This window comes from Perca flavescens, chromosome 15 (genome assembly GCF_004354835.1).
Source record: "Perca flavescens isolate YP-PL-M2 chromosome 15, PFLA_1.0, whole genome shotgun sequence".
Lineage (NCBI taxonomy): Eukaryota > Metazoa > Chordata > Actinopteri > Perciformes > Percidae > Perca > Perca flavescens.
The window spans coordinates 8454350-8478979 of record NC_041345.1 but is presented as its reverse complement, the minus strand read 5'-3'; the positions used below and the strand labels follow the sequence as shown (position 1 = coordinate 8478979).

General features: G+C 39.8%; 2 protein-coding genes across 2 annotated transcripts; both read left to right on the top strand.

The window, feature by feature from the left end:
• The first annotated feature begins 211 nt into the window (after positions 1-211).
• xpo6 (exportin 6) lies at positions 212-19583 on the top strand. The gene is made up of 24 exons (XM_028598819.1): positions 212-1013; positions 1975-2065; positions 2610-2722; positions 3240-3437; positions 5504-5663; positions 6220-6297; positions 6464-6995; positions 7676-7802; positions 7928-8037; positions 8191-8299; positions 8496-8588; positions 10475-10544; positions 10642-10801; positions 11081-11173; positions 14375-14519; positions 14696-14845; positions 15029-15218; positions 15337-15492; positions 15853-15967; positions 16133-16304; positions 16553-16714; positions 16904-17002; positions 17563-17793; positions 18941-19583. Exons 1-24 carry the CDS (start codon positions 1011-1013, stop codon positions 19040-19042), a joined length of 3459 nt encoding a protein of 1152 aa, XP_028454620.1. The 5' UTR covers positions 212-1010; the 3' UTR covers positions 19043-19583.
• A 1416-nt stretch (positions 19584-20999) lies between these two features.
• On the top strand, positions 21000-24398 carry nme4 (NME/NM23 nucleoside diphosphate kinase 4). Its single transcript, XM_028598820.1, has 5 exons — positions 21000-21235; positions 22748-22878; positions 22973-23074; positions 23263-23375; positions 23526-24398. Exons 1-5 carry the CDS (start codon positions 21094-21096, stop codon positions 23644-23646), a joined length of 609 nt encoding a protein of 202 aa, XP_028454621.1. The 5' UTR covers positions 21000-21093; the 3' UTR covers positions 23647-24398.
• The last annotated feature ends 232 nt before the right edge of the window (positions 24399-24630 follow it).

Genomic DNA, 24630 nt, shown 5'->3' with positions numbered 1-24630 from the left:
TAACGCTATGTAAATAACTTTTTAATACGATTTCATTTTATTCATAACTAATTGCGCGTTCTTTTTTTATTTTTATTTGTACACTGATACAATGTTACTCCCAAACTTTGTATTTATTTGTCCAAAAAGTGCTGTAAGATATACTGAAAATCATGCTTTTATTATTGTGACTGACTTGACACAAGCTGATTGGTTTGGTTGACTTTTGCAGCAAAAGAGGAAGTTGAGAAACAAACCCGATGAGCAAACCCTGTAACCAGAAGCTAGTTGTATTCTTGAGCCGCCCTCAGCATTGAGAAGGGGAATAACAGGAACAAGCGCGCATAGTATTATATATTTAGTGTTATTATAAATGTGTCTGATGTATAACTTAAGTGTGCATATTCACCCGCTTTGAAGTTACAAACGGTTAAGGCAAATTGTCGCGACCAATAGCCGTAGAAGCATGTCTAGGTTTGACAGAATGCTTTCATCCTTCTAGAAAAGCTAGCGAGTTAGCCATCCTCTGCAACGTTAGCAGCTGGGTAACTCAGCTTCAAACCGCTTGACATAGAAAGCCAATTAACGTTGCACATTTCTCCGGTGCTGCAGCCACGTTAGATTTTCCACTAAACATATTTCTATATTTAACCTGACGGTAAATGGAAATTACACGACAATGCAGCTAGCTAACTCATCAATTCGAGATAGCTGATTTAATCTTAAGCCTTTAGCTATGTTTGGTAAGCGAAAACACGTTTTATTCGAGCAAGGTAAAATTTTGCTGTGTGTTTAACGTTTGTTATTGTAAGCACAGTCAACGACGCCAACCTTTGCTAGCTAGTTTTGTGTGGAGTATCGACCGAAGCAGGCGAGCAGACCATGATGAGCCCCCTCTGCGGTTACGTTAGCCAGCAACACCTAAGCTAACGTTAGCTACAGAATTGGCTAGCTAGAGAGCTAATGTTGGCTTATTAGTGAAATTAATTCGAGAACAAGTAAACTGAAGAAAGCATCTGAGCCAGCTAAACATGGTAAGTATAATTAAACGCATATTATTTACCTAGTTATTCACGTTGTCTTCCTGTCTTATTTGCTAATAGCTAACGTGGAGGCATTCGCTTTTGATTCGTAATTTTTGAACTGAAACACTCAAAGTTTTGTTAATAATGTATTAAACTTTCTTCACATTCAGTTAATCGTGTATGATTGTGTGCATTACGATCCTCCATGTCTGTTAATCCATATAACGGTTTGTGAGAGGCCAGGTATTTCACGGGATGTGACAGTTCGTTAAGCCATGTCACGGTAACGTTAAAAGACGCCCATCTTGCAAAACCGAATATTTGCTGCGAGTAGTGTTGAGCCTTGGCAAGTTGTGGCTTATTTGAGGAATTCAAACCTGCCTGTCGCAGGAGCTACTCTATACAATCTCAATTTGCTATCTCATTAGTGATAGGCATAGGCACTAAGCAGGGCCCAACATCCTCCACCTACCAAAGCGTGGTACTAACCTACTATTGATATAACGCAGTTGTTTTTAAATTACAGAATGACCAAGACTGGGATTCTCATGCAATCTTCAATGCTAAACCATATAAGCAAATCACATACCATTGTGAATGGTAGACTTGCCAAGCTGTGTGAACTATATTTTCATGAAATTATGCCAAAATGTAAAGCACTAACACACAAAAACTCTTATTTAAATCAGTCTACATTCAAGCATCTGCTGTGCATGTTTAACTTTCTGCATGACAAGCACACCACTGAAGTGGATATAAAAAAATTCAACAACTTTTTCCCCCAGGTTCACACCACTGAATTGTATCTGTCAAATGGACAGACACTGGTCTAAGTGTGATTTTTGTCATGCTAATGAATAGATGATTATGACACAAATGCAGCATTTTGTGGTTTGGATTATGCATATTTTCAAATAAATAGTCTAAATGTGTGTTTTGTACGTAACTTTACCTTTTTTATATCCACTAGGCTTCAGAGGAGGGATCGCTGCGTGCACTGGAGAGCCTTATGACTGAGTTCTTTCACAGCTGCACAACCAATGAGCGGAAGAGAGAAATAGGTAAGTGTGACCTTGTTAAACCTACTGCTACACTTTAGAAGCAAGGGCATGGTCCACACGTATTTTCAGGGGTGCGTTTCCCACTAAACCAGGGTTGTAATGGAAACAATATAGGACTTATCTCTAAAACAATGAAGAGGGAATATATGTCATTTAGAGTAAAAAACTTGGACAACTTTTCCCCCCAGGTTCAGTTTAATATCACATTAACTTACAATTTTTAGTTATGTTTTAGTCAAGGTGAAGTAGATCTCTTTGTGGATCTCTTCTTGTTCTTTGATAAAACAGTAAAGGTTTATCCCTATGTGATACTCTTTCCCAAATTCTTTTAACAGTTGACACATATCTGGCTTAGCATGTCAGTATACTATAGTGTAGTTGTCACTGTAGAGTGTTGTGTCCTGAAATATATTCTTTGTATCTTCTTTTTTTTTTTAACACACTTCCTGTGTTGTGACGCATTACTTTTAGTGTGTCTGCAAGTCAAGTACTTCATTGTCATGTACCGCTGTTAGAGATCATGCCTACTTCCTTTTTTCTGCAGAAGAGCTGCTGAATAACTTCGCACAGCAGACTGGAGCGTGGCGCCACTGCTTGTTCTTTCTTTCCAATACTCTGAATGAGTATGTAATGATGTACAGCCTCACAGTTTTTGAAGTAAGTTCTGCTGGTGGGAGATGCATATTTTTAGTTCCTAGTACGGTCTAGGGCCGTCTTTACCGTTTTGTGCTTTGAAAATAAGACAGTACACAGAGAAAACTATTATTTATAGGTACTGAGAAGAGAATTTGTTTCACACGGTTCCTGTTTCCTCATTTCTTTAATACCGCAAAACAAGTAAGCCATGTGTAATACGTTTTGCATGGGATAAAAGGCTGAACATACTGTGACCCCTATTGACATACTTCTACCTTCTTTAATGCATATCTGAGATATGTATGCTTAAGTTTAGGTGTTTCATTTGCAGCATTATATTTGCAGTGAAAGATGTGTCAGTAAAAATGTGTTTCAGTGGGCAATATATTGTTAAAAAAAATCTTGCTAAATAAATCTTCACTCAAATGAATTACTGATTACACAGATTATTGAGAACTGTTACAAAATATTTGTCTGTATAATTTGTAGTCTCCTTCAGACACAGCTTTGATAGCGGATTGTTCCCTTTTACTTTAAGAACCTGGTAAACAAGATGTGGATTGGAGTGGCTTCACAAGACAAGATGGAGATTCGCAGCTGTCTGCCCAAACTCCTACTTGCTCAACACAAATCGGTGCCCTATTTCATCCGTAACAAACTGTGCAAAGTTATTGTCGACATTGGTCGCCAGGACTGGCCGATGTTCTACCATGATTTCTTTACAAGCACCCTTCAGGTAAGCCCTACTTATGTTGCTTCTGCTAAGGTTTAGTGTAAGTTTCAATCATCAGTAACTGGGTGCTGGTTGATGTGTTCTTAAATAGTCAACAAAAGCTGACAAAGACAAGTTACATTAGGCACGTTCAAGATGAGCCAGACCTGCGCAGAATTGATCACCGGTGATCGCCGCCCAATGCATGCCGGTGAGATTTGCGTCCAACTTGATCCCGACATGCTCTTGGCGTCATGCACACATGGACAACTATAACCTCACGAGATCAAGGTGGCTGCAGTTTTAAGAGCCAGGTGCCGCAATTGCTCTCCACTGACTGCAAGACCCAGGGCATGATGGGGAACGCCTGGCTCTCAGCTAGAGATGTTCTATCGGAGCCGATACCGATACTGGTATCGGTATCGGCTCCGATACTGCCTAAAACGCTGGTATCGGGAAGTACTGGAGTTTATGCACCGATCCGATACCACGTAATAAAGCCCTAAAGAAAATCTACATTAAAGTAGTTTATTTATGTTCTTTTTCCGTTATAACTGACTGTCAAACTGGAGAATAAAAGAAAGTTCTGGGGCATTCATTGTTTGTGTTTGTTCGTTCATGTTTCACAAAGAGTTTAACCTGAGCCAGACCGACAACAAAGATAGAAATCATATCACATCCATACAGGGATAGTAGTATACAGCTGTTAAAACATAATGAAATATATGACACTCTGGTATCAGATCGGTACTCGGTATCGGCCGATACGCAAGTTCAGGTATCGAAATCTGTATCGGGAAGCAAAAAAGTTGTATCGGGCCATCTCTACTCTCAGCTGATCGAACAGCTGATTGGTTCAGAATTGACCCAACACTGTGATGTTATATGGAAACTTTTTTATTGTTTTTGAATCAGAGAGATTTGAATTGCTTATTTGTTAACATAATACATGTTTAGTGACGTTTAGTAGACTAAATACGTTCAGATTACAGATCATCTACAAAATCAGCAGGCCTGCGGCTAAAAGTTGAGACACTTCTACACTTTTGTAGAATCGCAACCCTACGTCACGCTGCGGTGGTCAATCCTGTAAACAGCAATCAAACTTGTCGGTGTGAGAGTCCCGTACAGTCAACAGGAAACATCCCTGCCTCTATCGCTGCCGCAAGAAAGTTTTAAAACACGAAACGCAAGCACTGAACTGCACAGGAGTTTGTGTAACCGCTGAATGAACAAAGCATAGTCAGTCCGTCTCGCTTGTCTCTTTTCTTTCTCTGTGAAATGAAGCTGCCTTCAAGCAGTGGAAAACGTTGAGATCTATAAACGATCTGACGGAAAACAGTAACTGTGAAATATAAAGTCTACTTGTGCTACATTGGGGGGCGGGGTTTAAGAACGCAACATGACTTAACACAAATGTGTGGCTTCAGTGACACTTCCCCCACTGCACAACCCTGCAGAGAATCGCCCGATCACTGTTTCCCTGTCTGAACCAAGGTTATAATCATTAACGAAAACGAATGAAATAACGTTTTCGTTATCGCCTGTGTAGACTGTTTACATATTTATGACCATATTTACATTTATGTACCGGTGTTATTGTTGAATACATTGTGAATACACATTTCTAAAATTGTATGATGTTTTTGTTGAGTTATTATTACACTTAATACTAATTAATACTTAAAATACTTTTTCTGACCTTTTTGAATCTTGTCCCTGACAAATAACCCATATTACAAAAAAGACTAAAACTAACACCTAAACTAAAACTAAGCATTTTCAAAAAATAAAAACTAAAACTAGGAAACCCACTTTTAAAACTAAACTGAATTTGAAAACAAAAGTCAAAACAAAATAAAAATGCAAAACTATAATAACCTTGGTCTGAACGCAGTAGAATTGCAGCTGGTAGGACATGACTAGTGTGTACATAGATACAATGTCATGTTAAAGTTACAAAGTAAAGTACAAGTAGTTAACACTCTTTGCATTTAAACACCCATCTCCCCTTTTGTGGTCTAAGTGTGCAAAATGCAGTGATCTTTATTGATAGAGCTTTTGTTTGTCAATCTGTTTTTGGACTGCAGTTGATCCAGTCCCCAGCTCTGGCTCCATTGGGCTTGATGATGTTAAAAACCACATCAGAGGAACTTGCGTGTCCTCGAGAAGACCTGAGTGTCGCCAGGAAAGATGAGCTGCGTAAACTGCTGCTGGAGCAGGTACCGACAGTGCTTGGACTGTTGACAGGTGAGAACAACCTTTTAATACTTTGTGCAACTTGATTTCTGAATGTAAATAGATTTCCCATTTGTGTCCCAGTCCCATTTATAATTGCTGGTAGGTCAGTGGTTCAGTATAGAAACAAAAGAACATTTTGGCAAGAAGCAGCAAAGAGATGTATGCTCTTACTGTTTAAGCTACAGCACTATCTAGTTGGTGCAGAACTACTGGTTGATGCATGCACATGGGTGTAGATGACAGTGCTATTTGTTTTAACAGTGCTCTCTCTATGCAAAGTCAGTGTTATTGCATTTAAGGGATGTCTAAAATCCAATCAAATTTTTTTAGACTGAGCCACATCTGCAGAATTGCAATTTGAATTGGATATAAAACCACCTATGGTACAACCAGCTAATGAGGTTTAAATCTGACTTGTAAAATGCAGTTTCTGTTTTTGATGCCCAAATGTGACTTAAGATAACATCTGCTCAAAATTTTAGCCCGGCTGCCCGTCAAAGCAAATGTTTTGAAGGCTAACCTTCAGTTTATGTAGATAATTAGGTTATTGTCACTTGTTTTGCAGATATTCTGGAGACCTATTGGGACAAGCACAGTGTCATAGCTTCCACCCCGCCTCCCTCACCCACCTCAGGGGAAAGTGGTGAGTGGATTGTCCTTTTAGTTACATAAAACTGCAAAGACTTGCTAGTAATGTGGTGAGAATCATGGAATAGTTGTTGCCGGTTTGTATTTCGGTTTGTTGTTGTGTGTTAACAAGATTGTTTGTTTGTTTGTTTGTTTGTTTTTTGTTTTGTTTCTTCAATCAGTGGAATTGCTGGGTAGTTTGTTTCAGGGCAGCCAGTACTCAAAGCTGCTTTGCCAGCCCATGGCAGCATTGGACAATGAGAGTCAGCAGCTCTGTTGTCTCGTTTTGGAGTGTTTGGCTCACCTGTTCAGCTGGATCCCTCTGTCCACAAGCATCACACCCACCCTGCTGGCATCAATTTTCCATTTTGCACGTTTTGGGTGTGATCTTCGGACAAAGGCCAAGACAGGATGCTTCATTTCCTCAAACTCCTCCTCCTCTAATGGTCAGCTTAATCCTGGGACAATGCTACAAACATCGAATGGAGGAGGGCGAAATGGACAACAGAGTGAGGGCAACAAGGTGGATCGTGCCCGGCTTGGTGTACTCGCCATGACCTGTGTCAACGAGCTTGTGTCAAAGAACTGCGTGCCAATGGATTTTGAGGAGTACCTGCTGCGCATGTTCCAGCAGACCTTCTTTCTCCTGCAGAAGCTGACACGAGAGAATAACGCCCATACCATCAAGAGCCGCCTACAGGAACTTGATGAGAGGTTTGGCTCAGTCTATTAGTTCACACCAATATTTGTGCATATGTCAGTGTTTGCAGACGAGTGTATTCTACCATGAAAACTTCACCATGAGATATGCAGCTGGTCATATTTATTTTTCTTGTACTCAAAGCTAATTTGCAGTCAGTTGCATTGTGGTATTTCTTAGAATCTCTCAAAAATGCCTTTGTTTTCATCACTGCTGCTCTCTGCACAAGCTCTATACAGCCATGTACCTCAGCTCTGTCACATGATCATATTCTTTCAACCCATGTTTAAAACTGCACCATTATAAGTAACTTTTAAACACTGCTTGGTTTGTTTTTCAGTTGACTTGACAGTAGCTGAGATTGAATGGTCTTATGTCTCTATGGTCCCGTTAGATTTTATACATGTATGTTGGCTGTCCCACATAAGTCATTTAACTTAATTTCATCACCTCATGTGTGGCCATTATCAAACAAGGTTGATATTTTATGATCCGTTGTCAAGATGGATATTAGGGCTGGGAAATATTCTCTGACAATGTGGTACCCCAGTCTTGGATTAAGAAATCTTATTATTATTATTATTATTATTATTATTATTCTTATTGACCAGCATTGGCTATATAAGGTAACTTACAAGATGTTTGTGTTAACTTTCTGTTTTGTTTGGTTAATGTTTTCTCTTTCATCTTGCAGTTACTTGGAAAAGTTCACAGATTTTCTGCGCCTGTTTGTCAGTGTTCACTTGAGGCGGATTGAGTCCAGTCCTCAGTTTCCAATTGTAGAGTTTCTTGGCCTGCTTTTCAAGTTCACCTTCAACCAGGTAATGAGAATTGTGTCAAGCAGTCATTTGCATATGCAGTACAGCACAGGATTTTAATTCTACAGGTTTCCTTCAAAGTGTGAGTACTGAATGATTACAAAACCTGTTTCTCTTTGGTTTAACAGCCTACCCATGAAGGCTACTTTGCCTGTTTGGATATATGGAGTGTCTTTTTGGATTTTCTAACAACCAAAATCAAAAGCAGACTTGCTGACCGAGAAAGTGTTCTAAATAGGTAAGTTGCTCAAACATTTACTTATCCCTTTTACACTTTGAATGAATGCAACCTTATAAAACACAGGCAATGAAATGTATAAAATGCCTGATATATTGTTATTCATTTGTAGTTGCTTTTGTTTGCTTAATATATTTTTGTCTGGTTGAATAGGTACAAAGATGCCTTAGTTCTGCTATTGAGGGAAGTTCTGAATCGCATACAGTTCAGATACAATCAGGCCCAGTTAGAAGAGCTGGATGATGAGACTCTGGATGATGATGTAAGAACAATTTACCTGAATTTTTCAGCCTGTCAGTTGCACCTTTTTACCTAAAACTGCATGTCCTGTCTATCTCTACAAGAATTCTATAATAAAAGTTTATTATATTATTCACATATTAACCCCTTTAAGAGAGGCACACATTACAAAGGCCTACTTCAAAGTCTGAATATTCTCCTTTATTTGGTAACTATAGCAACAGACCGAGTGGCAAAGGTACCTGCGTCAGAGTCTGGAGGTGGTAGCCAAGGTGATGGAGCTGCTCCCATCCCATGCATTCTCTACTTTGGTAAGAGATCATAGTTGGTGTCACCTTGACATTTTGTAAAGTTGTAATGCATATTTCAGTGGACTTCAGTATTACCATTTTAAAATTCCAGCTGGTGCAAATTAGCTGCAGTAGTAGATTTTCTTCAACACTGACGTATAATTGTATTTGCTGGGTTCTTAATGTGTTTGGTGGCTAGAACTTTACAACACTAAACTTTGTGCATAAAGTAATACTGAAGATTATACTAGACCAGTTGGCCTTGATTGGCTGCCATGTGTGCGTTCAAATTCTGCATAAGGTCACTTCTGCAATCTGCTCCCGCTTGGTTCAATACTTAGGAAGCATGGCATGCTATTCCACTGCTTTGCTGACGACAGCCAAATCTATGTGCCACTTAAAAAGAGCAACTCTCTAAGACCACTGCTCGAATGCCTGGATGACTTCTAACTTTTTAAGTTTTAATGACACTAAAACGGAAGTGATGGTTTTTGGTGTCCACACTGGGATCCCTTCTGTCAATCTGGGTCCCTTGGCTCAATATGTCAAGCCAACCATTACCAATTTATGGATTAAAATTGACTCAGATATTAAGATGGACAAACAGATTGGGGCGGTGGTTAAAGCAGTCTTTTTTTCCAATTACGATTCTTACTAGACAGCACTTTGAGACAGTAATACACGCCTTTGTGACCACTGGGTTGGATTACTGTAACTCCCTATATGTAGGCATCAGTGCCGCTTCAGTTGCTCGTCTTCAGATGGTACAAAACGCTGCGGCGCGTCTCTTAATGGGAGCATGTAAATATGAGCACATAACCCCCGTTTTAGCTTCACTCCACTGGCTCCCCGTATATTTTAGGATCCAATTTTAAAATTTATTTACTTGTATTTAAATCCTTAAATGGTCTAGCCCCATCATACTTGTCCGACTTGCTTCACCCCTACACCCCAACCCGCTCACTCAGGTCAGCTGATCAACTGCGCCTGAGTGTTCCTAAAACAAGGCGGAAACTTAAAGGGGATCGTTCTTTTGCTTTGGCAACTCCAAAAATATGGAATGAGCTACCTCTGCATATTAGACAGGCTTCTTCACTGTCTACTTTTAAATCTCTTCTTAAAACTCACCTTTTTTCCTTGGCCTTTCCCGGCAGAGGCTGACATTTTTGTGCAATTATTTTGACTGTGATACTGTTTTATCTTTTAAATGTAGATGTTGTAAATGTTTTAAATTATTTAAAAAAAATTCTGTACAGCACCTTGTGCAACGTTGGCTGCTTTTAAAGTGCTTTATAAATAAATTTGATTGATTGACTTTAAACATATTAATGTAGTCAATAGTTTAACCACTTACCAAAATGACAAACCTATGTTATATTTAACTGCAAGTACCCACAACAATGATACTTAATAATTCATGCTATGTTACTAGTTAACGTTTATGTACAATGTGAAGGTCAAATTTCAGTTAAAACATTTCTTTTTACTCAGCTTAAATGATTTCTTACATCTGAATATAACCTTAACAGTGAACTTTAATAGTGCTGCGGCAGAATTGGAATTAAATTTTACAGAAGTTATGTACACATTTCACATATGAGAATTATGTGTTTCACTTTGTTTTTACAAGAGACAATTCAGATGCCCTAGCACAGCACTAATGCATCACAACATTTCATAAGAATGTAACACAATCAAAACCCATTTTTTAGGTATTAGTTGAGGTAACTGTTTGTTTTTTGGTAATAATGTTAGTCTTAGTTTAGTTTAGCTTTAAACAACATGTCAGACTAGAACACAAATCAGGCATATTGCAAGGTTTAGTAAAATGCTGTATCTAGTGAATGCGCTGTCATACTTGATCATACTGAAATTGAGTTCTGTCCTTATTCCTCTTTTCTCTCCAGTTTCCAGTCCTCCAAGATAATTTGGACGTGTACCTGGGTTTGCAGCAGTTTATTGTCACCAACGGCACAAGTAAGAATTTGTTTTTTGAGGTACATTCACATTGAGTGATGCTAATTTAATATATAGTAACATGTTGTGGTGACCTATCGTGGTGTCCTTTTTTCAGATCGGAGGCTTAATATCTCTGCGGAGAATGATTGCCGGCGACTTCACTGTTCTCTCAGGGACCTCAGCTCTCTACTTCAAGCTGTCGGACGCTTGGCTGAACATTTCATTGGGGAAGTTTTTGCTGCACGTTTCAATGACGCCCTGGTAGTGGTGGAGAGGTCAGTGCTCTAATATTCTTCCAAAACGTTAAAAAGTGATTTTTGTTCTAATAGTACACAATAAATGTTAGTGAATCTCAACTCGCTCTTAAGTCGGTTGTTTTCTGTTTTGGTGTTCTATTTAAATAGTTCAGTGTTAAAATGTATTCAGTGTTTTTCATCATATGATACAATGTGGTGTGCACTTACTAATAATAAATGGTGGTGGTTGATTTTCTGTTGGCTGTTGCTCCATTTAAAGAGCAAAATATCACTAACCGTGTGAACGTTGTTTTCAAGGTTGGTTGAAGTGACTTGCTACGGCTCTCAGACCAGCCTTTATGACCTGGAGACCGCTGTGCCTTCTGTGCTCAAGCCAGACCTCATTGACGTGTGAGTATCTCATGTTTAAAGCAAAACTCAAAGTCAAATTTATTTCATCCATAAATTGGAAATTACAGTGTTCATACCCGCCCAATACAATAAATATAAAAATGTATGTAACTCAACCCTAACATGGGCGTCACACTATTTGCATATGAGAAAAATTGTTTATAAAAGTCTCCGTTACAAATAACAAGACTACACTGTTCTGTTTGCGTGTTGCTGTTTGTGTTTCCCAGCATCAACAAAAGCCAGTTGAATAGCAGCCCTGGCTGTTTGCACAGTTTTGGTATAGTTACCTCTTCTTTATAGCAAAGTTACCTCTTCTTTATAGCTATCAGAGCTGCTAGTTTACATAATGAAGCTCCAGAACAGTTTTATTTCTGGGATTGACTTGACCTGACTCCAGATAAATCTTTGATTCATTTTAACTAGGGCTGCACGATGTTTCGTTTCATTGTCTACATCGCGATGTGCGCATGCGCGATAGTCACATCGCAGGACGTTGCGATATTGACGCTAAAACGTTTTTGCTGCTTGATAGAAAAGTAAATTTTCACCAGTCTCCTTTTACATGATTGTTACACGCCGACCCTTCCCCTTTAAGACAGGTAGCCATGGGGGCAACGTGTGTATGTGACGTAACGTAAGTCCGACAGGGTTTGTTTTGGGAAGAGAGGCTGCTGCCGCTGACACAGTGATGCAAAAACGACATCAATTAAATATGACAAGCAGCACCACTGCATCAGCTTTCTATCGTTTTGTCATACACTGCATTTTATGATCTCTGTCAGAGGAGCAGAAGTGTTAATGACAACTTCTATATATTTATTTTGAATTCAATTCACAACGTGGATGAGACTGTGCGGGGGTCGTACATTTTCTCTCTCTCTCTCTCTCTCTCTCTCTCTCTCTCTCTCTCTCTCTCTCTCTCTCTCTCTCTCTCTCTCTCTCTCTCTCTCTCTCTCTCACGCATACATACATGGGCCTATATATATAATAGCCTATGGCCTCCATACACATTATGGCTATATATTTAGTGTAAAACACTACAAATGTTTGTATGAAAAGAACTATACAAATATAAAGGCTAGGCATATATTATATACACACAAACGCACTCTATCGGCGTGGATCGGCTCTTTAACCGAATAAGCTTAACATCTACCACCTTCCACCCACCTGAATGAATTATTTTCTCCGATTTAGAAACGGATGGACGTTTAACTGGCCCTCTGCTGTCTCCGTTGCTTTTTAAATGATTTATTGTATTAATGTACAGTACATGCCAGAAGTTTGGACAGACCTTCTCATTCAATGTGTTTCCTTTTATTTTCATGACTATTTACATTGTAGATTCTCACTGAAGGCATCAAAACTATGATTGAACACATGTGGAATTATGTACTTAACAAAAAAGTGTGAAATAACTGAAAACATGTCTTATATTCTAGTTTCTTCAAAGTAGCCACCCTTTGCTCTGATTACTGCTTTGCACACTCTTGGCATTCTCTTGATGAGCTTCAAGAGGTAGTCACCTGAAATGGTTTTCCAACAGTCTTGAAGGAGTTCCCAGAGATGCTTAGCACTTGTTGGCCCTTTTGCCTTCACTCTGCGTTCCAGCTCACCCCAAACCATCTCGATTGGGTTCAGGTCCGGTGACTGTGGAGGCCAGGTCATCTGGCGCCGCACTCCATCACTCTCCTTCTTGGTCAAATAGCTCTTACACAGGCTGGAGGTGTGTTTGGGGTCATTGTCCTGTTGAAAAGTGGTTTCCTAGCAGCTACTTGACCATAAAGGCCTGATTCGCGCAGTCTCCTCTTAACAGTTGTTCTAGAGATGTGTCTGCTGCTAGAACTCTGTGTGGCATTTATCTGGTCTCTAATCAGAGTTGCTGTTAACTTGCGATTTCTGAGGCTGGTGACTCGGATGAACTTATCCTCAGCAGCAGAGGTGACTCTTGGTCTTCCTTTCCTGGGGCGGTCCTCATGTGAGCCAGTTTAGTTGTAGTGCTTGATGGTTTTTGCGACTGCACTTGGAGACACATTCAAAGTTTTCACAATTTTCCAGACTGACTGACCTTCATTTGTTAAAGTAATGATGGCCACTCGTTTCTCTTTACTTAGCTGATTGGTTATTGCCATAATATGTCCAATAGGGCTGTCGGCTGTGTATCAACCTGACTTCTGCACAACACAACTGATGGTCCCAGCCCCATTAATAAAGGAAAAAATGCCACTAATTAACCCTGACAAAGCACACCTGTGAAGTGAAAACCATTTCAGGTGACTACCTCATGAAGCTCATTGAGAGAACACCAAGGGTTTGCAGCACTATCAAAAAAGCAAAGGGTGGCTACTTTGAGGAATCTAAAATATAAGACATGTTTTCAGTTATTTCACAGTTTTTTGTAAAGTACATAATTCCATATGTGTTCATTCATAGTTTTGATGCCTTCAGTGAGAATCTACAATGTAAATAGTCATGAAAATAAAAAAACGCATTGAATGAGAAGGTGTGTCCAAACTTTTGGCCTGTACTGTATAAGTGTTTTCTATAACAATTTACTTTTGATTAGAGATGCTGTTTGTAAAAGTTTCCATGTGCGCAGAAATGCCACTGCAGCTGATATGGTCCGATATTTAAGCAGCAAAACTAACTGTAGTTATAAACTGGACAGAGTAAACAGAACTAGACCTTTTTAAATTCTGAAATAATCCTGTTTCCCTGCACTACACCTTGAAAACACAGCACCGAGTTGTTTTCCCTCTAGTCCTCTGGATGGAAACAAACTGTTGTTGGTTTTGTGGTTCTATTCTATCTGAATTCGCAAGATCTCGTGGGTCCTGGTGACTTCAGCTGTCAGTCATGACAGCCGTTACGCAACAAATCTGGACCTGGTGGGTATTGACAGACGGCGGAGCACGGAGCCGAGACGCAGCGGAACCGGTCCGCAGACGTTGTGCATTCGGTGGAAATCCCCAATAAAGCTAATATAGTTAGCCTAAAGAAACAAGGGGCCTGTCCCAACTAACGTTACGGTTTGGAGCCGCGACGCTGGAAACGTAACACTGATCTACAACAGAAGTCTCTGTCTGATATAACGTAATTTACACTGATTTAGGTGTTCTTGGACATGCAGGTCTGCTGTTTTATGGAGTTGTGTGTGTGTGTGTGTGTGTGTGTGTGTGTGTGTATTGATTATTACAGACACGCACAAGCCCTTGCTGCTTTGCAAGCCTACTCTCATTGGCTTGCACAGTTCTACAGTGAGGTCCACAGTCAAAACCAGAGCCAGTTCATGAACCTCATCACATCGACAATAGATGCCAGTAGCCCACTCATCACAGCAAAGGTACCTTGCCTTATACTCATGCTTAAATATGATTTATACAGAAAAATGCAAGCAAATAGTTTTGAAAACCTAAGGAGGATTTAAGGTTGGGCGGAGATAGTGAAAAGAGAAACGGAATGGAGAATGTTGTTACCAAATGGTTCTCCTTTCAACACTTTTTCTGTCTTTATTTTTAGGTACCGGAAAAGTTGCTGCTCTCAGCATGTCATCTGATGGTTTCCATCACCTCTACAGTGAGGCCTGTGTTCTTAGTCACTTTGCCAGCTGTTCGGAACATCTTCAACCTCATTACTGCAGAGAATCAGACCCGCAGACTTCCCCAAGAGGTACATGTTTTTTGTTTTTTGTTTTGCATATACCGGTAATATGTTACGACTTGATTATTTAATGGATATATTCAGTTTTGAGAAGTAGCAAAGTATGTGTACCTTCATAGGACTTCCATAGTCCTATGAATCCAGTCCTATATCCAAGATGGATGACTGGAAACTTCTATTTTATGCATACAGGCTCACATGTTGGTGTGTAGGGCTTTGTCCAACATGCTGCTACTGCCGTGGCCGAATTTACCAGAGAGTGAGCAGCAGTGGCAAACCCGCTCCAGCAACCATGCCAGCCTACTGGCAGCACTCACTCGTGAATATAAGGGAATAAGAGGGACAGTAAACATTACTCCACGGCAACCCGATCTGAATAACAGTCAGTATTTCTTTCTCTTGGTTTTGTTTTTTAAATTGTACTGCTATCCTTTTTCACATATTTTCATTTTTTATCCTAATGTAATTGTGTTCTCTGAATATATTTTTTTCTACTCCAGTGAAAGCGGTGATACAGCAGACCCTGCCTGTGCTTAGAGACGTAGTGGACAGCATTTCTGGGGAATCCACCAAATCACGTCAGATCTGTTACCAGAGTCTTCAGGAATCTGTCCAAGTGTCCCTCAGCCTCTTCCCAGTGTTTATTCAGCAGCCAGGTATGTGTCTCTCTCATCCACTGAAGGGATTTTGAGAACAGTAACACACAGATAGCAGAAGGGGAGGGGCAAAGCCTGATGTCAGGCTTTATTCTAGCAATGTACTTTGTTGCGCCAGACTACCTTACTATAGACCCGGCTTTCATCAGCACAGCAAGCAGCAATGCACATGAATGTCAACGCTTACTTTAATTTTAAATCCTATTGTTCACTTAAAAGAAAATATTAGGATGTCATGTTAAGAAGAGTCCTATGTCTCAAATTCAGTACAAAACCATACTCTGTTCAGATTTCAACAAACTTCATCACAAAAGGTTGTCTCACTGGCTAGCTTTGTTAATTGTCACTTCTCTTTCACAGATGTGACAGACGAGATGTTGGCCTTCTTCTTGACGCTGTTTCAGGCGTTGCGAGTCCAGATGGGTGTTGCCTTTACAGGACAGATTATTCACACTTTCCTCAGCATGTTCACCAGGTAAAAAAATAAAAATAATAATGGGAACTTTTACTAGTTGTATCCCCAGTAGTATTACACCCTGTCTAGATGGATAAAGGTTCAATTGGCATGGGGCAAACACTGAAAATACTGGTATCACTCTCTCAACACTAATTCATGTAATGTCACTTGTATGTGCTCCAGGGAACAGCTGGCAGCCAGTATTTTGCAAGAAGGCAGTGCGGGGTGTAGAGTCGTACAGAAGTTCCTGAAAATCTTGCAGGTGGTGGTGCAAGAGCCTGGTCAAGCTTTCAAGCCCTTCCTACCCAGCATCCTCTCTCTGTGCATGGAGCAGGTTTACCCAGTTGTGGCAGAGGTCAGTTAGTGTTCACCTTGTTGTCTTGTGTTAATATTTATTCTGGACTTCGATTTCATTTGCTTCTGCATTGATTAGCCTGCTAGCACCTAAACTTAAACTTAGTGTGTGGAAATCCTTCGGAAGTCATACAAAAATGTGCCTACAGTTAAATATGAACAATGTGGAAAACCAATGTTACAAAAATAATCTAATTATTATTTGGTCTGTGGAATCAAGACACTCTTGTCTTCTCTTGTCTTTGATAGAGGTCTTCCCCAGACGTCAAGGCTGAGATGTTTGAGTTGCTATACCAAATACTTCACCAAAACTGGAGGTACTTCTTTAAAACGTCAGTGTTAACAAGTGTCCAAAGAGGAGCTGCTGAAGAGACCATGGAAAATGAGGCCCAGTTCACAGCTGCTATGCAGGTGTGTTTATGAATGTGGCTAAAGTTGCCGTCATCATCATTATCATACCTTTTTTAATAGAAAAAGAAAATCAATTGATTTGACCTTTTTGTTTAAGCTTTCATATACAATAAATGAAATTAGCTAATTGTGCTTCTGATAATGGATAAAGTTATTGTTAAATCTATCTCCACTTGATTTCTTTTCCAGGCTTTTGGACAGTCTTTCTTGCAGCCTGACATCCACCTCTTCAAGCAGAATATCTTCTATTTGGAGTTACTCAACAGCAAGCACAAGTTGTATCACAGAGTAAGTTGAGCTTTTATGTCAGTATCTTTGTTTTTAGAGGCAAAACAGGTCAGTGGAGTTAACTCACCATCAAATTCTGAATTTCGCTCATTCTTCATTAGCGGTCTGCAGATTGTTGTCGAGGGGCAATTTTTCATTATCAGATGTCCTTTTTTATGAGGTTTTACCCTACATTTGTTAGCAGTAAAACTTGTTTGATTTAAAAATTGTCTCTTTTATTTTATGTTGCCCATCGCATCTTGTTTTAACAGATATAATCTCATTAGTAATCAGGAGGACAGATAACGCATAGTGGCACTCGGATTATATATTATCAGAATCCGCTTTATTTGCCAGGTATGAGGACATATACAAGGAATTTTGCTTTGGATTAAACATTGCTCACAATGTGCTTACTGATACAAAACAAACAACAAAAACATATTCTCATATGTCCTTACGCCTGTAATTAAGACATGTGTCCCTTCATTCACACATTGTAATTGATCGAGCGCTTCAGTGAGGGCTTATAATCAATATATAGACTCCATTCTCATCACTTTGTTTTTATTGTGCTTTAGAAGCTTTTCCGGACCTCGATGCTCTTCCACTTCATCAACGTGCTACTGCAGGTCCTTCTCCACAAAAGTCACGACCTTCTTCAGGAGGAAATCACCCTTGCTATTTACAACATGGCCTGTGTGGACTTTGATGCCTTCTACTCTGCCTTCATGCCAGAGTTCCTCAATGGCTGCCAGGGTGTGGACACCAGCCAACGGGCTGTTCTCGCACGCAACTTCAAGCTTGAACGGGTAAGCATGACATTGTTTTACTAACATTGTTTTTCTTCCTGCTTAACTGACTAATACTGAAATCACAGCTTCAAAGCTAACATATGCATTGACCTGTGCATTTTGTAAGTAATTCTCTACCTAATGGGCAACCATGGCAATGTGCACTCACCTAAAGGATTATTAGGAACACCTGTTAAATTTCTCTAAAATGATCACATCAGATGGCAGCTGCTTCAATGCATTTAGGGGTGTGGTCCTGGTCAAGCCAATCTCCTGAACTCCAAACTGAATGTCAGAATGGGAAAGAAAGGCGATCTAAGCAACTTTGAGCGTGGCATGGTTGTTGGTGCCAGACGGGCTGGTCAGTTACTGGGATTTTCACACACAACCATTTCTAGGGTTTACAAAGAACGGTCTGAAAAAGGAAAAACAGCCAGTATGCGGCAGTCCAGGGGGGCGAAAATGCCTTGTTGATGCTAGAAGTCGGAGGAGATTGGGACTAATTCAAGCTGATAGAAAATCAACTTTGACTCAAATAACCACCCGTTTCAACCGAGGCAAAGCATTGCAACCTTGAGGCGGATGGGCTACACCAGCAGAAGACCTCATCGGGTACCACTCATCTCCTCTAAAAATAGGAAAATGAGGCTACAATTTGCAAAATTGAACAGTTGAAGACTGGAAAGATGTTGCCTAGTCTGAGTCTCGATTTCTGTTGAGACATTCAGATGGTAGAGTCAGAATTTGGTGTAATGAGAACATGGATCCGTCATGCCTTGTTACCACTAGGTAGGCTGGTGGTGGTGTAATGGTGTGTGGGATGCTATCCTATCACTTTGGGCCAACAGTTCTAAAGAATGCTTCCAGCACCTTGTTGAATCAATGCCACGAAGAATTAAGGCAGTTCTGACGGCGAAAGGTGGTCAAACACAGTATTGGTATGGTGTTCCTAATAATCCTTTAGGTGAGTGTATTTTGCGGGTTGTTGGCACGTATGTTGTATTAGACAAAGACAGAGTTAACCATTACATATATGATGTAGCAAGGCGGCTTTGATTTCTCCACAACATGCTGCATGGAAAAAAACAAAACAAATCAAGACTACAGTGGTATTTCAAAGTTTAGCCGTAGGATTATTGTTCAACTTTTCTCTTTTTTTCTCAAGGACTTGCCTTCATTCACTCAAAGCGTGCAGCGGCTGGTGAATGACCTTCGCTACTACAGACTGTGTAATAGTAGCCTGCCGACTGGCACCATCAAGCTATAGCACAACGACTGCTGGAACCACTCCACACATCAACTATGATCTTCAAGGACTGCCTGTGCTGACCACTTTGCCCAACACTCCTACTCCAATCCAGCTTTGCTCCGTCTATTCAAAGTAATCGGAAGGAACAACACCCATCGTATTGTTGAGTAGTTGGAGGTTGAGGATGCTGCTGATGTTTCTCTTTGATCTCTACTGTAGAAGGTTGGCGCGTTATTTTTTTAAAGCAGCGCCCACCTAATGTGTTGCCAATGATAATTTGGCAAGAAATGTAAACCTGGTCTGCAGTTGGCTTTTGCCCAGACCTAGAGCAGTCTGAGCCAGGCCTTCTTTCCCATACGTCCAGAACAAAGCTGGGCTGGGACTGAGCACTTTGAACTCATTTTGAGTTTTTAATATGTCTGCTTTTATTCATTTTGCCTTTAATTTTTTTTCATCTCCAAAGGAGACAGACTCTCAACTTAAGATCTTTCATATCATTCCATTCTGAAAAAGTGAAAATCTGCTTGATTAATAAAGTGCTTTTTTTTAGTAAAACTCACTCTTGCAGTGGTTTGTAAGAATAATGGTTGTATTGAGAGATTCATAGGCTTGTCTGTAGGTTTACACTGTTTTGCTTTACACTTGTCAATGGCATCTTTTTAAAATTCCTTTTTAACTTAAATACGTCTACTTAACTGCTGAATAATTGTTTAGGACTTGAATTGTTTAAGAACACATGCACAAATAATCAAATAGTTTGTTTAGGTCTTTACAGAGCCAATGGATAATGCCGATTTTAATTGTGAGAATTGCTAAAGCTTTTGACAGAATGCAAAGCATCAACATGTGACAAATGCTGCGTGAGGACGCAGCATGCAGAAGAAAGGAAGCGTCAGCGTAGAAAGAATAATTAAACAACTTAACAGTAATGATGAGGTGAAACAGCTACACCAACGCAACCTGTTGCATTACATTTTCTTTTGATTGAGTTCACGGTGAGGGTTGACGTTGGTGTATGTCTATCGGGGCTTCTAGTAGCTCTGACGCTTTTCTTGGCTGCTGTCTTAATACTAAAGGCAAATGCTTGTTCAGTTAGGATGGTAGGTAAACCTACATAGTAAAGCTATGCAATTGGTGGATATTACAGTACAGGCTGTAAATTGATGTGACTCAGAACAGCCTACAAATTGAACATAATGGATTTGATCGTTCGACTCCCTCAATTTGATAAGATCTTGTTTTTGGCTCAAAATCTAATGTTTATGCTAATTATTTACTAGTTATGTCTTGAATGAATGTAAAACGAATATAAATGTTATTGTAAGATATTAGACTTCCAATAAGTGCAAATAGAACTTTTACAGACTAACCTCAGCATCAAAGATTAACCTAAAATGTTTTGAAATCCCTAGCTTTTCATATTTGTGGTTTACGGCATTCCACCAATTTTACACCTCAAGACATTATTTTCATTATTATTGGGTACTTTTAATGCCTTTTAAAAAAAGTTGTATGTGTTCTATGGCTGTCAAGTCTGTAACAATAACCCTAACCTGCTGTACAATGTTTGGAGCTTGGAGTGTTTAAGACACTAGTGAGTTGCATTATGGGAAGTGTAGGATCCATCAGTTTTGGAGCAAAAACAAAGGGTCAAAAATGCTTCTGGGGTATTTAATTTTTTTCCTTTTTTTGTTTGTTTCTTGCAAGTCCATCAACACAAAATTGTGGTTAACCTTAAACGTTTGAATATGCTGTAAAATTCGAATGTTATCAAAGCTCTGTTGGTAAAAATTGAAGTGCAGGATCAATGTGTTTATTATTAAATCCAAGGATGGAATTATACATCGTACAAGTGAAAGGTTTTGGAATCATTGATAAATTCTGGAATAAAAAAAATTCTGCAGAAATAAGAGACACCGCACACACGTCTGGCATCACTGGAGTTAAAGATGTTACACTTTAATCGACTATCAGGGGGAGGTTGGCAGACGGGGGTGACTCGTGAGTTTTGATTGAGGCGGGTTTACTTTCCTCTCTACAGGCTGACAAACGCACGTCAAAACGTGGTCATGTTGCAGCGGTGCATTTTGAAGAAATGTCTCCAGCAGTTTTTTTTCGGGAATCAAGAAACTACTAAAAGTCTGCTATCAGCTGGGTTTCGGACTGCGCTTCTGGGTGGACACCGATTTGCTGGGCACAGGAGCAAATCAAGTAAGTGACTGAATGTAATATATCAACTGGTCAGTAAGGCGGTCGGTTTTACTTTGTACATTTCTTGTGGTCTTTTACGCGCATTTCTTTTCACAAAGAACTAAATGGCACTCTTTCGGGACTTGAGTTTAATTCAGAAGTTAACCTGAGTTATGTCAGAAATCTCTTCTTTTTTGAGCATTTGATTATGACCTAAATATATATTTCTTTAGATTTAATGAATATATAACTGTTCGACATGCTTGGCACCGAGTCAAAGAGACTTTACCTCCGAGGCTCAACGTTCAGCCTATTTGTTGTTTAAACTTAACGGGGGCATTTGCGAAATCAAATTCGCTTGCCAAACTCATGGGTTCATGAACTGGAAATAGGTTAGAGACACAGGAGATACTGATGATGATGAGGGTAACAGCGATGCTTGAGAAACGGTGACCCGCGGTGTGCGTAATCGTGCCAAAGCCAGTGCGCATTCTGCGTAATAGACGAGGCACAGTACCATGTACGACACCCGAACCTTTTTCTCAGGAGGAAACTTCCATACAGTCCGTTAACGAGTCGATGGAGCCTACTTTACCGGCACAGGCTCCAGTCTGCAAGTTAAATGTCCGTAGATTGGGTTCGTCCCGTGACGAGTCACGTGTGTATGTAATTGATCGCATGCAGTTATTCATTAGCTCCTATAGCAGCTGCTGGCCTATTCTGTGCGCAACTAACTATCTAATCTAAATACATACTATCCGGTGTGTGTGTGTATGTTATCCTGCATGTGGGAGTAAATATTTGTCCTCTTCAAATGTGAGAGTCATTGGTGGAATGAAACTAGTAGCCTACATTTACTCAAGTACTGAAGTACAATTTTGAAGTAATTGTACAGTGCTTTACTTGGGTAATTACATTGTATGCAACTCTATACTTCTACTCTGCGACATTTTGAGAAGCAGTAGCAGCAAAAACTGTCATGTCCTGTTAGTAGTGTCCTGAGGAGTGTCCCGGGACAGTCAGACACTGTCCTGTGACTCCATGACTGTCCCGGGCCAGTCAGACACTGTCCTGTACACTGTCCTGTGACTCCATGACTGTCAGTCAGTGAGGCAGGCAGCGCTGCGACCACTGACTTCAAGGCACCTAACCTTAACCTTAACCTTAACCATAACCATTGCCTAATCCTAGTGCCTTCCAGGCAGCGTTGTCTGGAAGGAGATGTTGGGGACTTAAAACACCAATAAACAGGACAGTGTCTGACTGTCCCGGGACAGTCATGGGAGTCACAGGACAGTGTACAGGACACTACTAACAAGACAGGACAGTTTTTGCTGCCACTGCTGCTATACATTTTGGAGGCAAATATTGTACTTTTAACTACATTTATGTGTCAGCTTTAGTTACGTTGCAGATTCAGATTGTTAGAATCTGAAACAACTAATAACTAAATATAAAAAAACTAATAAATGATGATAGATTGTTATAGATTAAGCTACTCAGCAGCAGTATGTAAAGTAGCTGTCCCACCAGGTGTTCCAGATGTAAGGGAGCGGACTCTTATTGCTGTAAAGCCAGATGGAGTTCAACGTCGTCTTGTGGGACAAATAATTCAGCGGTTTGAGCAGCGGGGCTTCAAGCTGGTTGGCCTGAAAATGTTGCAGGTAAAGAAGTCTGAAATGAATCGGTTTGTCGATGTTTGTGTTGATGCGCAAGTTCTCTGTTTAATTTCTAACTGTAGCTGACTCTGTTGTGAAGGTGTCTGATGATCTCCTGTCTCAGCACTACTGTGAACTGAGGACTAAGCCCTTCTATCCAAGCCTGCTGCATTACATGACCTCAGGGCCTGTTGTTGCCATGGTGAGGACTCCTCTTTCTGCCTCCTTGTGGGATACTCCTGTATTTTACATTATTTCTGCTTCTTTTTCGAATTATTTCTACCTTTGCATTAGGTTGACAGCCATGAAAGGTATGGTTTTCAAATCTCTTTAAAACGTGAATATCTTGTTTTTGTGGGCGCATATATGTGTTGTTTTATTTTTGTTTAGGTGTGGGAAGGGCACAAAGTTGTCCAGACGTCACGTACGATGGTGGGACATACTAACCCAGTGGAGGCCCAGGCAGGCACAGTCAGAGGAGATTTCAGCTTTCATGTCAGCAGGTAACATGATGTAATTTGATCTCATTACAGTAAGTTACAGCATTAAACAATAACTTTGTGGCACTTTCCAGGTATTTCATCTTGTGAAGCTTTTTTTATGTGATTTTTCTGTCTTGGAGTAAAACAACTACGTGTGTTGGTTATTTAAAGGAATGTAGTTCATGCCAGTGATTCACCAGAGGGGGCACAGAGGGAGATCCAGCTGTGGTTTCAGAGAACGGAGCTCCTGAACTGGGACTGCTGTGACCAGACCATGACCTGTGAAGTGTGAAGACTCTGAGAGCCGGAAACAGTGAGAATCAGTAGCCTAATACTACCTCTTCTCTTGCGGCTCAGAGGTCTGTTTCTTGTGACCACAGGGATTAAAAAAGATGAGTCATATTCAGTTTTCCTACCAAATAATTTACCTCAGTAAGTGCACTTATGGTCACAAAGATTGTTGTTGAAACAAATGTGACATTTAATTATAAATCAAGCTATATTAGCAACTACACACTTACTTTTATAGCTATACAAGTAAAAGTTTGAATTTGCCCTTAAAGTGAAATGTGTGTAGTAATCATTTGTCATTCTGACCCTTGCAGCAGATAAATACAGTATTTCAATAATATGTGTGAAACATTGAGGTGTAATGTGGAGCCGTGGTGGATTCATTTAATTAAACATGAATGACGGATGCAGAAATAGTTGTTAGTGGCTCAGTACCTGATTCACAGCTTAAATGTATTGCATGTGGCTAACAATCAATCTAAATAGCTAGTGGTCTGGACAGTCTAAACTGCTATGAAGTTACAATTTACTATATGTCTAAATCAAATTTTATTACCAAAAGGTAATCTTACAAAGTAAGATCTAATTTGATTTAAAAAGAACTGACTTTCACCCCACGTAGCTGCTCTGTCCTATAATGATCAGCTCCAGCTGGCTAATAGATTCACAAATAATTGTGTTAATATTATAACTTTTTTCATCTCAGAGAGAAAAAATCTTTAAGTGGCGGAAATCCCCTTTTTGGCAATATTATATGACATTTTGGCAAAGCCTTGTTGTGTAATAATAAGTAATATGTAAAATGTTTTTTTGTTTAACCAATTATATGTAGTAGTTTTGTTTTGGAAGTAATGTGTTTACTTGAACTATGTCCTCAAATACTGTGTAATAAATAAGTGTAATAATAATACTTGACTGAAATTGTAACCAAGTACTATTGTAAAAATGAAATTGTTAAGTAATCATTCTACCTTTTTAAATGACG

Coding starts and splice junctions, on each gene's coding strand:
- xpo6 (XM_028598819.1), top strand. Junction 5,664..6,219: donor AGTGCTTGGACTGTTGACAG/GTGAGAACAACC, acceptor CTTGTTTTGCAG/ATATTCTGGAGACCTATTGG. Junction 15,968..16,132: donor TTCCTCAGCATGTTCACCAG/GTAAAAAAATAA, acceptor TATGTGCTCCAG/GGAACAGCTGGCAGCCAGTA.
- nme4 (XM_028598820.1), top strand. CDS start 21,094: ATGTTGCAGCGGTGCATTTTGAAGAAATGTCTCCAGCAGTTTTTTTTC. Junction 21,236..22,747: donor TGGGCACAGGAGCAAATCAA/GTAAGTGACTGA, acceptor CTGTCCCACCAG/GTGTTCCAGATGTAAGGGAG. Junction 22,879..22,972: donor TTGGCCTGAAAATGTTGCAG/GTAAAGAAGTCT, acceptor TCTGTTGTGAAG/GTGTCTGATGATCTCCTGTC.